This window comes from Amblyraja radiata, chromosome 32 (assembly GCF_010909765.2).
Source record: "Amblyraja radiata isolate CabotCenter1 chromosome 32, sAmbRad1.1.pri, whole genome shotgun sequence".
Lineage (NCBI taxonomy): Eukaryota > Metazoa > Chordata > Chondrichthyes > Rajiformes > Rajidae > Amblyraja > Amblyraja radiata.
Window position 1 is genome coordinate 6,870,775 of NC_045987.1, and position 15,485 is coordinate 6,886,259.

The window sequence follows — 15,485 nt, forward strand, 5'->3', positions numbered from 1 at the left end:
AGAGGTTTGGAGGGATATGGGACGTGTAGATGGGGCATCTTGGTCAGTGTGGGCAAGTTGGGCCAAAGGACCTGTTTCCTCGCTCTATGAAGATATCGAGTATTCTGATGCTCAGAGTGCTTTGGGCATGAGATGATTTTGTGCCACTATCCCTCCAAGATGTTCTTTGCTGCTTCTACACATTGCCATATAACACTCTATTACAGTTGCCACAACATTCTGAAGACTCAACCTCTTCCATGACGCCATGTTAATCGAGAGACCTCTTTTCCAGCTGGAAGCATTGACTGTTTCTTTGTCTGTGGGGACTGTGGGACAGGAGTCCTTGGAGTTTGGATGCAGAAGTAACTGAAGCTTGAGGGATTTGGGCTGAATAAAGTGTATGGTGTGTCACCATGCCTGTCGTTCTGGTTTCTGCGCAAGGAACATTCCTCACCGGGTTCATGGCCGTGGTTGCCCTCATCCCTCACTGCGTGATTATTGTCAACTTCTCTTTTCTTCTGCAGGGTTTCCAAGGCAAGACAGGTCCACCTGGTCCTGCTGGTGTCGTTGGTCCTCAGGTGAGCCCATGTAAACTTCACCCCCCCCCCAGAATAAGTGTAAATCTGATAGTCATTTGCAGGAGAAACGAGGTTCAGAGTGGGGATAAGAGAATAAAAATGGGTTGTTGGGGTACAAGAAAGTTGTCACAGGATATGGTGGTCTTTGGAGTTTGGAATGGGGGTATGGGAAGTAGGAGCTAGTCCAAATTGTGAGAGTGTTTGCAGGGTCAGTACTAGTTGTAGGTTTGGAAGCTAGCTATGGGGTGTGGCAGGTTATGGAAGCTGGGCCCAGAGGGTCGGAAAGTTTGGGAAGTTGATGTTCATCGTGGGAGCATTAGCGAGGTTGGTACCGAGTTTGGAAAATCGGAGCTCACTTTGGGACCATATGGGAGGCCAGGGTGGTTTGGAAGGTCTAAAAACGAGGATGTGAAAGTCTGGTAAGTTGGCACTGGTTTGAGTTTGAATAAGGGTCACAAAGGCCAGCATGGTGGCGCAGCGGTAGAGTTGCTGCCTTACAGCGCTTGCAGCACCACAGACCGGGGGTTCGATCCTGACTTTGGTTGCTGTCTGTACGGAGTTTGCACGTTCTCCCTGAGACTGCGTGGGTTTTCTCCGAGATCTTCGGTTTCCTCCAACACTCCAAAAGACATACAGGTTTGTAGGTTAATTGGTTTGGTATAATTGTAAATTGTCCCTAGTGTGTGTTGGATAGTGTTAATGTGCGGGGATCGCTGGTCAGTGTGGGCTCGGTGGTCCGAAGGGCCTGTTTTCGCGCTGTATCTCTAACCTAAACTAAACTAAAGTAATCCTGTAAGGTTGACTGTCCATACCTTCGACAGATGCTGCTTGACCCGTAGAATTCCTCCAGCACTTTGTTTTTTGCCCGTGATTCCAGCATCTGCAGTTTCTTGTGTCAGCACAGAAGTTTCATATTGACAGCCAGAGGGCTTTGGAAATTGGCGTGGGTTGGGGGAGATCAGAGGAAGGTGTCATGGGTAGCCTGAAGAAGGGTCTCGACCCGAAACGTCAACTATTCCTTTTCTCCGGAGATGCCGCCTGACCCGCTGAGTTACTCCAGCATTTGGTGTCGTGGGTGGATATGGGATCCCCAAAAATTAATTGTTTCTTTTAACAGTGCTTTCTTGTCCTCTCGTCAGGGTCCCACAGGAGAGACGGGTCCTCTCGGAGAGCGTGGTCACCCTGGCCCTCCTGGACCTCCGGGAGAACAAGGTTTGCCAGGGCCAGCTGGGAAAGAAGGAGCAAAGGTGAGTGTTCCAGGTCTGTTCACAGTTCTTCTGGATGGTTGACGGAGAACAGATCGATGGGTATCAGTGGCCTGATTCCGAGGATAGCTGACAGCATTTTAGACAATAGACAATAGGTGCAGGAGTAGGCCATTCGGCCCTTCGAGCCAGCACCGCCATTCAATGTGATCATGGCTGATCATCCCCAATCAGTACCCCGTTCCTGCCTTCTCCCCATATCCCCTGACTCCGCTATTTTTAAGAGCCCTATCTAGCTCTCTCTTGAAAGCATCCAGAGAACCTGCCTCCACCGCCCTCTGAGGCAGATAATTCCACAGACTCACCACTCTCTGTGAGAAAAAGTGTTTCCTCGTCTCCGTTGTAAATGGCTTACCCCTTATTCTTAAACTGTGGCCCCTGGTTCTGGACTAGCTAATGTCTTAACACACAAGGTGCGGCACAGTGGCGCAGCGGTAGAGTTGCTGCCTTACAGCGCCAGAGACCCGGGTTCGATCCTGACCACGGATGTTGTCTGTATGGAGTTTGCACGTTCTCCCCGTGACCTGTGTGGGTTGTCTCCGAGATCTTTGGTTTCCTCCCACACTCCTAAGACGTACAGGTTTGTAGGTTAATTTGTTTGGTATCAATATTAAATGTAAATTGTCCGTAGTGTGTGTAGGATAGTGATAAATGTGAGGGGATCGCTGGTCGGTGTGGACTCGGTAGGCCGAGAAAGCCTGTTTCTGAGCTGTCTCTCTAAACTAAACTAAACTAAATGGCAGGCGATCACAAATTTAAAATTCCACTCCTGCCATTTTGATCTCATCGTGGTCCATGGCCCGATCTCCATTGCCATCTCCATAGTGCTTCAGAGTCACCAGGCCTTGTTTCCACCTGCTTTCATTGCTTTGACTTGCTGTGTGGAGTACACAAAGAGTGTCTCTCTTTAGTATAAACAAGCACTTGCAGTTCCATTGTATTCCAAGTTGACGGGCTCCTGGCTGAGAGCATAAGACAAGGCTTAAGCATTTATGACCAAGTTTAATAATAATAATAATAAATTTTATTTAATGGGCGCCTTTCAGACATCTCAAGGACACCTTACATAGTAATCGGAATAACATATAATCGGAATATAACAAGTAATAAAGACATCACAGAGACACAAATTAAAAACAGAATTCAATCCAAAAACAGAAAATCAAAAACACAGTGTGAAGAGAGAGCAGCGGCAGCCAAAGCGCGCCAGCGTCCACTCTCTCTTCACGGCAGCCATCTTGGACACAGACCTACAGGATTACAATTAGACAAAAAAAATCATCCCCCCGCAGTGGATAGCGCACTGTGGGGGAAGGCACAATGTCCAGTCCCCACCCCATGTTGACCCCAAAGTCAGGCCTATTGAGGCCACCGCAATTGCCTCTACGGAGGCCCGATGTCCCTGGCCGTTCTCACCGGGTGGTCTTGCCCCGGCGTCGGGAGAGTCCTTTCAGCGGCTGGGCCACTTGGAAGTTTGGCTGGAAGTTCCTCCCCACAATTGTTCTTGAGATCCACTTCAAGCCAGTTTTCATCCAATTCTATATGCCTGTCAGGGCAATGGATGCAGCGAATGCAATACCAGAGTGTGTTGAGGAGCTGCCCATTCCTGCAGCCTCCTACATCTTGGCATGTACTGTCCATTGAATGAGTCGTTCTAATTACATTTACTGATCTCTTCCTGTAAACCAAGGGTTCCCAACCTGGGGTAAATTTATCCCCCAGGGGGTACATTTTGCCTTCCCAGGGGGTAAATGTGTTGATTCTGGATTTGTACATATTTGTTCTCATTGACTGTGACTGTGTTTGGTTCTGGTATACCGGTATCTGTTCATCATTAGTTGTTCATAACATTGTTATGTGCTATTAAAGTTGCCAGGGGGTAAACGGGATGTAAAAGGTTGCGGACCCCTGCTGTAAACCTTCCACCCCTTCCTTTACTTCCGTCTAATCTGTTGCTGAACGTTGATGGCTCTATCTCACCCCCTGAAGCCAGAAGGAAAATTCATAAACTTACAAATCTACGAAATAATCCATTTGTTCTCAAATATAAATGTCTTAAATGTAATCTTTAGTTTGATTGTTTGAGATCCTACAACCCTGAATATCTGCTCCCTCTGTACTGCCCCTGTGACAGTGCGACACTCCCTCAGTACCGTCCCTATGACAGGCAAGCAATTGCCCTGCACTAGACTCACTCCGTTAATGTACTACAACTGCTGTGTCAGTGTAGAACTCCATCAGGGCTGTGTCTCAAGTAACGTGGACCCCCTCCAAACTCTCACACATAACGCTCTTTCATACTCTGTCTCCAACTCTGGACTGGACTTGGTGTTTAGATCTCCAGTCCCTGAGTTCTCTTGTTCAACATTAACTCTCTGTTGGTTTGCCCGTGGCCTGAATGGCATCTTCTTTGCTGTGTGTGTTCAGGGTGATCCTGGTCCAGCCGGTCCTTCCGGGAAGGATGGTCCACCGGGTCTCAGAGGATTCACTGGAGAGCGTGGACTTCCGGGACCCCTTGTAAGTACACCTTCTTGCACCTTGTTCTCAACTGTGCAAATCCCAAGAGATGTGTTGGTGCTGAGATGTAATGGTGAAACTTCATGGATATGTGTGATTCAGCTCCCAAAGTCAGTATCAAAAGTAGAACTGCAAATCAAGTCAAGTCAAGTCAAGAGAGTTTGTTGTCATGTGTCCCAGATAGGACAATGAAATTCTTGCTTTGCTTCAGCACAACAGAATATAGTAGGCATGACTACAGAACAGATCATATCAGTATGTCCATATACTAATATATAAATATATACACACATCAATAGATAAGCAGGTAAAGTGCAAATAAACAGATAATGGTCAATTATTGCACAAAAATGCTGGAGAAACTCAGCGGGTGCAGCAGCATTCAGTCTGAAGAAGGGTTTCGGCCCGAAACGTTGCCTATTTCCTTCGCTCCATAGATGCTGCCTCACCCGCTGAGTTTCTCCAGCATTTTTGTGTACCTTCGATTTTCCAGCATCTGCACTTCCTTCTTAAACACAATGGTCTATTAGTGTTCAGAGATTTGTTTCAGTTGAGTTTAATAGCCTGATGGCTGTGGGGAAGTAGCTATTCCTGAACCTGGACGTTGCAGTCTTCAGGCTCCTGTACCTTCTAGCTGAAGGTAGCGGGGAGATGAGTGTGTGGCCAGGATGGTGTGGGTCCTTGATGATGCTGCCAGCCTTTTTGAGGCAGCGACTGCGATAGATCCCCTCGATGGTAGGGAGGTCCTTGCATACTGCAATTCAAGGCTATTTTTATAGAGGAGGAGGTGCCGGTACTCACCTGTAATAAAACATACCTGTCATGTGGCTGGAAAACAAAGTCATGACGTTCACCTTCTTCGAGGTGTCGGTTTAGGAGGTAGTGATCGGTATGTTGTACTGGGTCTACCGTCACAAACCACGCACTGTGTCACTTGAGGCAGAGATCTCCTTCTTGCCTTGTCCCACCCTACATTCCCCAAACAGGTACAATAGTGGTCTGATTAAACCTCACTCTGCACTGGCCCAACGTGGGCAGCACGATGGCACAAGGGTAGAGCTGCTGACTTACAACTCCCGAGACCCGGGTTCGATCCTGACCACGGGTGCTGTCTAAGCGGAGTTTGTACGTTCTCCCTGTGACCTGCGTGGGTTTTCTCCGGGTGCTCTGGTTTCCCCCCCACACTCCAAAGACGTGCAGGCTTGTAGGTTGATTGCTTCAAATAAAGATTGTAAATTGTCCCTAGTGTGTGAGATACTGCTACTGCACGGGGATCGCTGGTCGGCGCGGACTTGGTGGGCTGTCGGGCCTGTTTCTGCCCCGTATCTCTAACCTGAACTAAAACATAAATATAGCCTGGAGTCAAGAGTCTGGGCAACTCTCCTGTGTCTACTGTGTGTTGGTGGCAGCAGAATGGACTATGTCAAAGCAGGCTCACCAAACCAGCCCAGTATCCAGGATAGACTACACATGTGATGCCAAACCAGCACTGACTGCTACTTGGAGAATAGGAATAGGTGATGTTTTGGGTTGAGACCATTCTTCAGACTATAGCTCAGTCTGAAGATGGGTCTAGAGCCGAAACGTCACCTATTCTCAGTCTGAAGAAGGGTCACCACCCGAAATGTCACCTATTCCTTTCCTCCAGAGATGCTGAGTTACTCCAGCATTTTGTGTCTATTTTCGGTGTAAACCAGCATCTGCAGTTCCTTCCGACACTGACTGTTACTTTTTCTCTGTCCACAGGGTCAGATCGGTCTGAAGGGCAGTGAAGGGCCTCCTGGTCCCCCAGGCTCGCTGGTAAGTGAGAGATAACCTGAACAAAGGATGCCCCAGATCCCAGGTGGATGCGGACACTGATGTTGCCAGGTGGTGGTTTCGTATCTTGCCTTCCACCTCCAACCACCGCACCCAATCAAATAGCATTTTCAATTGCCCCTTCTGTCCTACTTTCACATCTGTGAACACATGTTTTACCAAAAATAAAATACACAAGAATTCGGATTTTCAGTCCCGTGTGCTGAAGGATTGGTCACTTTGCCAAGGCATTGTCTAACTTTGAGACTGTTGTAAAATAAACATAGAAAATAGGTGCAGAAGGAGGCCATTCGGCCCTTCGAGCCAGCACCGCCATTCATTGTGATCATGGCTGATCGTCCCCAATCAAGAACCCGTGCCTGCCTTATCCCCATATCCCTTGACTCCACTAGCCCCTAGAGCTCTATCTAACTCTCTCTTAAATCCATCCAGTGACTTGGCCTCCACTGCCCTCTGTTTTTTTTTTTTTTTTTTTTTTTTAATCAAAAATATTTATTCAAATATTAAAATTGTATTTACAATACAATAAAACAAAACACTACCATAATGCAAGATCAACAATTATGCTAATCAACTGCTAAACAACTATATTACAATCCTTGTCAAGGATACATTCAACCTCCCTCGGTGCCCAGCGGTCGCGGAACTCCCTCAGGGTGCCCGTAGACAGGGCGTATTCCCTTTCCATCCGCACCCGGGCACGGACGTATCCCCGGAAAAGGGGCAGGCAGCCGGCTCGGGTAGAGCCCTCCACCGTCTGGCGCCGTGACTCGCGGATGGCCAGCTTGGCCAGGCCCAGGAGCAACCCAACCAGCACATCTTCAGCCCTACCCTCTCCCCTACGCACAGGGTGTCCAAAGATGAGGATGGTGGGTGAAAAATGCAGCCAGAAGGCAAGGAGCAGCCCCTTTAGATATTCAAACAGTGGCTGCAGCCTCACGCACTCCATGTACACGTGGTACACAGACTCTTCCAGCCCGCAAACGTGGCAGGCGGCTGGCGAGTCTGTGAACCGCGAGAGAAATAGGTTGCAGGGAACACCTCGGTGCAATACCCTCCACCCCAGGTCCCCAATGTAGAGGGGGAGAATCCCTGCGTAGAGGGACCCCCTCCACTGCCCTCTGTGGCAGGGAATTCCATAAATTTACAACTCTCTGGGTGAAAACTTTTTTTCTCACCTGAGTCTTAAATGACCTCCCCTTTATTCTAAGACTGTGTGGCCCCTGGTTCTGGACTCGCCCAACATTGGGAACATTTTTCCTGCATCTAGCTTGTCAAGTCCTTTTATAATTTTATATGTTTCTATAAGATCACCCCCTCATCCTTCTAAACTCCAGTGAATACAAGCCTAGTCTTTTCAATCTTTCCTCATTTGACAGTCCCGCCATCCCAGGGATCAATCTGGTGAACCTATGCAGAAGAACTGCAGAAGAACATAGAATATGGAACAGGGCAGCATCAGGTCCTAATAAACTAATCTCCTCTTATGTAAATCTTCCACATCCCTCCATATCCATGTGCCTATCTAAAAGTCTCTTCAATGCTTGTATTAATGCTGCCTCACAGCGCCAGAGACAGGGGTTCGATCCTGACCACGGGTGCAGTCTGTACGGAGTGACCGCGTGTGGTTTCCCCAGACGCGTCGGTTTCCTCCCACACGCCAAAGTCGCGCAGCTTCGCCAAAGATTGTACACTGTCCGTGGGGGTGTGGGATAGGTGTTCGTGTACGGGGATCGCTGGTCGGCACGGGCTCGGTGGGCCGAAGGGCCTGTTTCCGCGCTGTATCTCTAAAGCTAAAAACTTAAAACTAGAAGTCAGGCAAGTGGACCCCCCACCTTCCCCAGCATCACATTGAACCACCCAGAGCTCGGCCCACCTCACAACCGCCTCCAACCTGGACAATTAGTCAACAGAACGTGTAAATCCCTTCCATACCTTTCATAATTGACATGACAGGTTCAGGATTGTTGGTAATTATTAACCTTTAACCTCGCTGTTTTATTTTTCATCCAAGGGTTCACCAGGTGACCGTGGTCTAGCCGGCCCCGCTGGGCCCATTGGTCTCCCGGGGCGACCAGGACCTCAAGGACCACCAGGCCCTGCTGGTGAAAAGGGAACCCCCGTGAGTACAATGTCTCGCGACAGAACCGTGTAAACGCCGCGTGGTCGATGCAACGTACCGCGCTGTGCGTCAACAGTCAGCGTACACGACTCTGTCTACACCGTGATTACATTCGGTACACAACTCACTGTATATTACCTCCACAGTCTTCGCCTTCACCTGCCTACAACATCACCACACTGGGTACCTGACCTGCTGTACGTCACCACAACAGTCTACTGGCAGTACACTGCGTGCCTGACTGCGGACATTGCCACTACACCTTGCACTGTCCATACCATTACTACACTGGCTACCTCGTACTGTCCATTTTATTACTACACTGGGTACCTTTTATTGTCCACACTGTCACCCACACTGGATACCTTGCTCTGTCCACACTGTCACCCACACTGGATACCTTCCACTGTCCACACTGTCACCCACACTGGATACCTTGCTCTGTCCACACTGTCACCCACACTGATACCTTCCACTGTCCACACTGTCACCCACACTGGGTATCTTCCACTGTCCACACTGTCACCCACACTGATACCTTCCACTGTCCACACTGTCACCCACACTGGGCACCTTCCACTGTCTACACTGTCACCCACACTGGGCACCTTCCACTGTCCACACTGTCACCCACACTGAATACCTTCCACTGTCCACACTGTCACCCACACTGGATACCTTGCTCTGTCCACACTGTCACCCACACTGGATACCTTGCTCTGTCCACACTGCCACCAGTGTTTCGGGACAATGATTCATTCCTTCATCATGAGGTGGAGATTGAAGGGGTCTGAGAATCCAGAGGCATCAGTCGGCAGCCAGCGTTGTGCCGGTCGGTGTGTGCTGTACGGCGGTCGATTGTCACCGCTCCTGTCTCTGTTCCACGTGCAGGGTGAGAAAGGGCCTCAGGGGCCAGCCGGCCGGGATGGAATCCAGGGTCCAGTTGGTCTGCCAGGTTCAGCAGGATCAGCGGGTCTACCAGGTGAAGATGGAGACAAGGTGGGTACATGGGGAACACACTCCAAATGCAATGTGGGTTCGTGGGAAATACAAACTTGTGTTGTGGAAAGATAACAATGTAAAACTGGGCTGGTTCCACCAAGATGCAGCACAGAACGCCACAGGAAATCCTTCTTTTCTGTGGTTATCAAGCTGTACACCTCCTCCCCCCTTCTGTCGTGGGGTAGACTGACTCCCCCACCCCCCCCATCCCCATTCTTTGCCCATCCCCAATCCTTTCCGCTTGTCACTTTAATTTAATGTTTCACATATCTGGCGTTTTATGATTATTGGCAGATCAATTTCCCTCCTGGGATAAAACAAGTTCTATTGTCTCGTATGGTATGGTATCATACCCCTGTGGGGGTCCCTGGGGGTCAGGCCACACCTTGGGTCATCCCTCTCGGCTCTTGAGGGACAAGGACGATTGTCTGACCATTGGGGTTTCCCGGGTCCTGCTCGCGGGCGTTCTGTGTGTTTGCCATGATTCATTAAACGACTTCTGAACCTGCCTGGCGTCTGGCCTTTTCCTGACCTCATCCAGGCCACTACAACTACTCTGGGAACACCAGGTATTGGGGAAGGGGCTAAGACCATTTTCAAGGATGGCATCTGAACAAAGAGGGTGCAACTGTCAGGAAAGATTATCAGTCTCCTCTCTGTGTAACTAACAGAGACTGTGATATGGTAAACCTAGAGAAACATTTCTGGCTTGCAGAGACATCAGATCTATGGTCCATGAGTGTTTTCATCATTCATTGACCGACAGGGAATTCAAGAATAGCGACTTCATACTGGGACCAGTCAGCTGTGGGGAGACAATAGACAATAGGTGCGGGAGTAGGCCATTCGGCCCTTCGAGCCAGCACCGCCACAGCTGGTGTGGCCTCCGCTTCACAGCGCCAAAGGTCCACGATCCACGTTCAACCCTGACCTCGAGTGCTGTCTGTGTGGAGTTTGCACATTCTCCTTCTGACCACGCTCCTCGCGTCCGACGTCTCCTGCTCCCTCCTGCCTCCGCCCTCCGATGATCCTTCGGCCGCACTGGTTCTTGGTCCCACTGGCAGTGTTGAGGAGGGTTAGGAGGGAATGTGGTGCAGAGAATGAGGGCACTGGAGTTAATTCACGTAAGAAAGGATACTGGGCGTGTGTTATAGGGACTGAGATACTGGGAACGTGTTATAGGGACTGAGATACTGGGCGTGTGTTATAGGGACTGAGATACTGGGAATGTGTTATAGGGACTGAGATACTGGGAATGTGTTATAGGGACTGAGATACTGGGAGTGTGTTATAGGGACTGAGATACTGGGAGTGTGTTATAGGGACTGAGATACTGGGCGTGTGTTATAGGGACTGAGATACTGGGAACATGTTATAGGGACTGAGATACTGGGAATGACTCGCGTTTGCAGATTTGAATCGTTTTCTTTTCACAGCTGATGATCTTTAATTGTTCCCTTTTCTACCCCAAACAGGGTGAACCTGGAGAGCCGGGACAAAAGGGCAGCAAGGCTGACAAGGGTGAACAGGTGAGAATCGCCAACACTGAGCCGCCAGTTCCAAGCCCATTCCAAACGGGTGAGTCCTGGCCTCCCAGCGGGGTTTGTCCGGCTCAGCCGGGCCGAGGTCCCACCACCGATTGTCCGGTGGACAATGTTCTCAGATCTAGTGGTGCACACACTGGCCCGTCGTCAGCCCTGCCTGCGTTGCAGGGAAGTATAACAGCCACCACTTGGACTTGGGGGCTCCGCCAGTCCAGGAGAAACCTCTCAGAGAGTCAATTCAGGAAGTGAGTCCCGACCTGAAGCATCACTTATCCAAGTTCTCCGGAGATGCTGCCTGAACCGCTGAGTTACAGCAGCATTTTGTTTCCCATAACAAGAGGACATGACTTCAGAATTAAGGGACAGAAGTTTAGGGGTAACATGAGGGGGAACTTCTTTACTCAGAGAGTGGTAGCGGTGTGGAATGAGCTTCCAGTGGAAGTGGTGGAGGCAGGTTCGTTGGTATCATTTAAAAATAAATTGGATAGGCATATGGATGAGAAGGGAATGGAGGGTTATGGTTTGAGTGCAGGCAGGTGGGACTAAGGGAAAAAAGTTGTTCGGCACGGACTTGTAGGGCCGAGATGGCCTGTTTCCGTGCTGTAATTGTTATATGGTTATATAACATCTCCCAGCCATAACCCTGTGATGGAGTCTAACCAGTCATGAGATGGCTGGTTTGTCCACTAGATTCCACCAATAGCAATGGGTTAAATCAGTGGTTCCCAACCTTTTTTTAGCTCAGGGCCCCCTTGGGATCTTTTAATTTGTCTGTGCCACACCCACCCCCCCCCCCCCCCCCCTAAAATTATTAGTGAAAAAAAAGTACTTCAATATTATAATACCTTCCATAAAAATATCAGTGTCTATTAATTGCACAAATATTCTCTTTTATTCTATTCCACAAACATCAAAAATATTTCAACTACATAGATTTAAATTTAGTAGAACTGAAATTTAGGAGGCAACAGGGTGGTAGCTCTGTGGCCCCCTTCATTGAACCTGTGGCCCCCTAAATCCCAACATTTTTCTGTGGCCCCCCCTGAAATTTGCCAGGTTGGGAATCACTGGGTTAAATGACTGGGATTTTGAATAACAATAGGTTGTGAATAACTATCGATGAGGTTGATCAGCGTGATCAGCTCCCCTCTTTGCCAAGTTAGTGTCATCAATCATTTTCACTTGAGGAAGAAAACTGGAGGATTGAGGAAGCTTCCGTCTTGTCCTAGAGATGAGACTGGGAGCATAGAACGCTCACATCAGGATGAATCACTCCAGTCTCTTTGCGGATCAAATCCAGAGTCTTCTGAATATGGGATGTGAAAGAAATTCCCAGTAAGTCATAGGCGACACATTACGAGGTCTTGTTCACTGGGATAATAAGATGAGTCTGATGTCCCTGGTCAGGTAGCTTGATGTAGCCCCACATGGTGAAATGGCCACCATATGATCACTGGTTAAAATAATAAACCCATCCAAACACTGCTCACAAAGCCCTACAAAGGATCATGGATTGATTATATGTTAGCACATGTGGCATGTCACAGTGAAACCACACACAAAGTATGCAAAGGGTCGCCACGTATAGGGCGCCTACAGTTACAAAGGAGCAGAGAGATTTGGACCAAACACGGGCAGGTGGGACTAGTGTAGATGGGACATGTTGGTCGGTGTGGGCAAGTTGGGCCGAAGGGCCTGTTAACGCTACCTCAGAAGGTGGCGGGTTGAAATCCTGATCCAGAGACCTGAGCTGTGGGCTGGCACTCCGGAGCTGAGGCCGGCTCATTCCATCTTTCACACAAGGCGTTAAACAGATGTCTATTCTCACCGGTGAACATACACATCCCATGGCACTATTTCAAAGCAAAAGCAGGGGAGCCCTTCCCTGCAGCCCAGGCACCACTTACCCATCAATCAATGTTATTGAAGCAGATAATCCCACTAGCTGTATTTCCTGTAACATTAACTACACATCAGAAATGCAGCAGTGGCTGTAAATCACTCTCAGATGTCCTAGTAGCAGGAGAAGCACTACACAAATAAAAATATTCCTGTTGTGGAAGAGCTGAGGGAAAAATATAGCCTTTAACTAAAAAGGTTTTGCAACTAGGAGAGTATGGTGGCGCAGCGGTAGAGTTGCTGCCTTACAGCGCCAGAGTACTAGGTTCAATCCTGACTACGGGTGCTGTCTTTACAGAGTTTGTACGTTCTCCCCGTGACCGCGTGGGTTTTCCCCGGGTGCTCCGGTTTCCTCCCACATCCCAAAGACGTACATGTTTGTCGGTTAATTGGCTTTGGTAAAGATCGCAGATTGTCCCAAGTGTGTGGGACAGGGTTAGTGTACGGGCGACCGCTGGTCGGCGCGGACTCAGTGGGCCGAGGGGCCTGTTATCTGCGCCGTATCTCTAAAAACTAAACTCACTAGAAGAGTAGGTTTTGGCATTGAGAAGTGGCCAACTCTTGGGCTCAAGATAGATGTATGTGGCCCCAATCGAGGAGTGATCCCAGCTTAACTGGAGTCTGCCGTGGAGATCCTTAAATGAGATAATTCCACCGCTTCATTCCATTACTTGTGCTTCATGACTTTCACGTGTTGCTTTCATCCCAGCCCGGATACAAAATGGGCGAATGCATCCGTCCACCAAAGATGCCAAACGTGGTTTCAAGTGTGCATTATTTGTCACAGTTAAACACATTTTGCATATATTTCACAAGCAGACACCGCCATGTTTTGGCACCAATTCCAAAGCCTGGTCGGCCCACCTGCTTGATGCACTGGAGCAGTTCTCGTGACCCGACGTCCCTCTCTTCTCCCCGTCCGGCCCCCTTTGTGTCCCAGAGGCACCTCCTGCATCCGACCTTGAAGGCGCTGGAGGCAATACTCCGGTTCACCTTCCTCCAGCACATGCTACGTCTCCAACTCCCGACGAGCCTTCGGGCAGGTCCGCGATCCGACGAGCCTCTGTACTCTCGTTAATCCACATTAATGTGAGCAGAAGAGCTGCGGGCAAGGCAACAATGGCACGAATGGTCATCTGATGCAAATGGATCTGCCCCAGTCTTGTTGGTGTGGCCCCGTGTAACGTTCACCATTAACTTTCTGATCTTCTCTTTACAGGGTCCACCTGGTCCGTCAGGTCCTCAAGGCCCCATTGGACAACCCGGACCAGCTGTGAGTACAGTCACTATTCCTCGCAGCTCCACGATTTCCTGAGCAGCGGAGTTTTACGGTGAGAGTACTGACTTGCCCTGCCTTGCTTGTGTTTTAGGGTGCTGATGGTGATCCTGGTCCCAGAGGGCAGCAAGGTCTCTTTGGCCAGAAAGGTGATGAAGGCCCAAGGGGTTTCCTGGGACCTCCTGGTCCAGTTGGTCTGCAGGTATGTTGCTGAAAGTCTTCTAGCGTCGATCCTTGCAATACACCACCCTGTAGATTGAAACTCTGCACTGCCCATTCATTTCAGAACCTTTGTTGCTGTAGCTGATAAAATCTTGAATGAAACCAAAGTGGAGACTTGTAATGAACTGTAGACAATTGAAGTCTCTTACCTCTAAGAGTTGTAGGCTTCTGACTCAAAACGTCACACATCCTTTTTCTTTATAAATGCTGCCTGACCCACTGAGTTACACCTTCATTTTGTGTCTGTCTTCAGTTTAAACCAGCATCTGCAGTTCCTTTCCACACTTTTCTTACTACTAATTCGGTATCAGTCGATGGAAGGTGTAGAACCCTTGCCTGTCAGAAGAGTAGTCATTTTCAGAAGATGGAGGGTAAGGATTTTTTTTGGTGAGGGGGGGGGGTGGGGGGGGGGGGGGGTAGGAAGAAAGGCAATGATATCAGCTGTTACCATGTGAAATATTATTGAGAATCATTCCCACCATTTCTCTTAGCAAAGCTACTAGCAACAACAGAAACGTCCAAGGGACATACTTAGAATCCCAATAAAAGCTGGTCTTTCAGAACATGTTATCAATGGCGACAATATATGACAACTGGGATAAACCTGGGCTCTAGGGTGACTCGACTGTAGTTTTCAAGATGGTAAAGTGGGGACTGATGGGGCTGATGCATTATTATGTACTGCAGATATTGGGGGGCAGGGGTGTAGGGAAAAGGGAGGTGCCATTGATCAGAAGATGACGGATATGCCTAGGCAGCAAAGCATCCCACTCCTCTCCCTATGTCTTCATTCTCTGCTGTTTGATGATTTGATGCTCACTACTATTGCTTTCTTTAATGGAGGAGGTGAGACGGGTCTCGGGTGAGGGGAGGTGGAGCATGGGCGGCAAACCTTGCCGTTTGGGAGCCGTTGTTCACTGCCTTCATCCACCATGCCTCTGCACCATCCCCACCGCTCCCTGCCCCACCACTCCCCACCCCGCCACTCCACACCCCACCAGAACCCCACCCCACCCCGCCACTCCCCACCCCACCACTCCCCACCCCACCCCACCACTCCCCACCCCACCCCACCCCACCCCACCACTCCCCACCCCACCCCCACCCCACCCCCCACCCACCCCACCCCACCCCCACCACCCCTCCCCACCCCACCCCCTCCCCACCCCACCCCCACCCCACCCCACCCCACCCCCTCACCACCCCACCCACTCCCCACCCCGCCCCACCCCACCCCACCCCACCCCACCCCACCACTCC

At 49.7% G+C, this 15,485-nt stretch overlaps 1 protein-coding gene across 4 annotated transcripts in view; it reads left to right on the forward strand.

The window, feature by feature from the left end:
- Positions 1-15,485, forward strand: part of col5a1 (collagen type V alpha 1 chain) — a 217,078-nt gene that overhangs the window by 168,357 nt on the left and 33,236 nt on the right. For all 4 annotated transcript variants that reach the window (XR_004416620.1, XM_033048653.1, XM_033048651.1 and 1 more), the window contains exons 38-46: positions 507-560; positions 1,700-1,807; positions 4,253-4,342; positions 6,089-6,142; positions 8,175-8,282; positions 9,174-9,281; positions 10,760-10,813; positions 13,947-14,000; positions 14,098-14,205. Coding sequence is in view for 3 of the 4 variants with exons in the window: in XM_033048653.1 (XP_032904544.1) it covers positions 507-560; positions 1,700-1,807; positions 4,253-4,342; positions 6,089-6,142; positions 8,175-8,282; positions 9,174-9,281; positions 10,760-10,813; positions 13,947-14,000; positions 14,098-14,205 (738 nt within the window). In the remaining variant the exon portion in view is untranslated. The remainder of the gene's footprint in view (positions 1-506; positions 561-1,699; positions 1,808-4,252; positions 4,343-6,088; positions 6,143-8,174; positions 8,283-9,173; positions 9,282-10,759; positions 10,814-13,946; positions 14,001-14,097; positions 14,206-15,485) is intronic.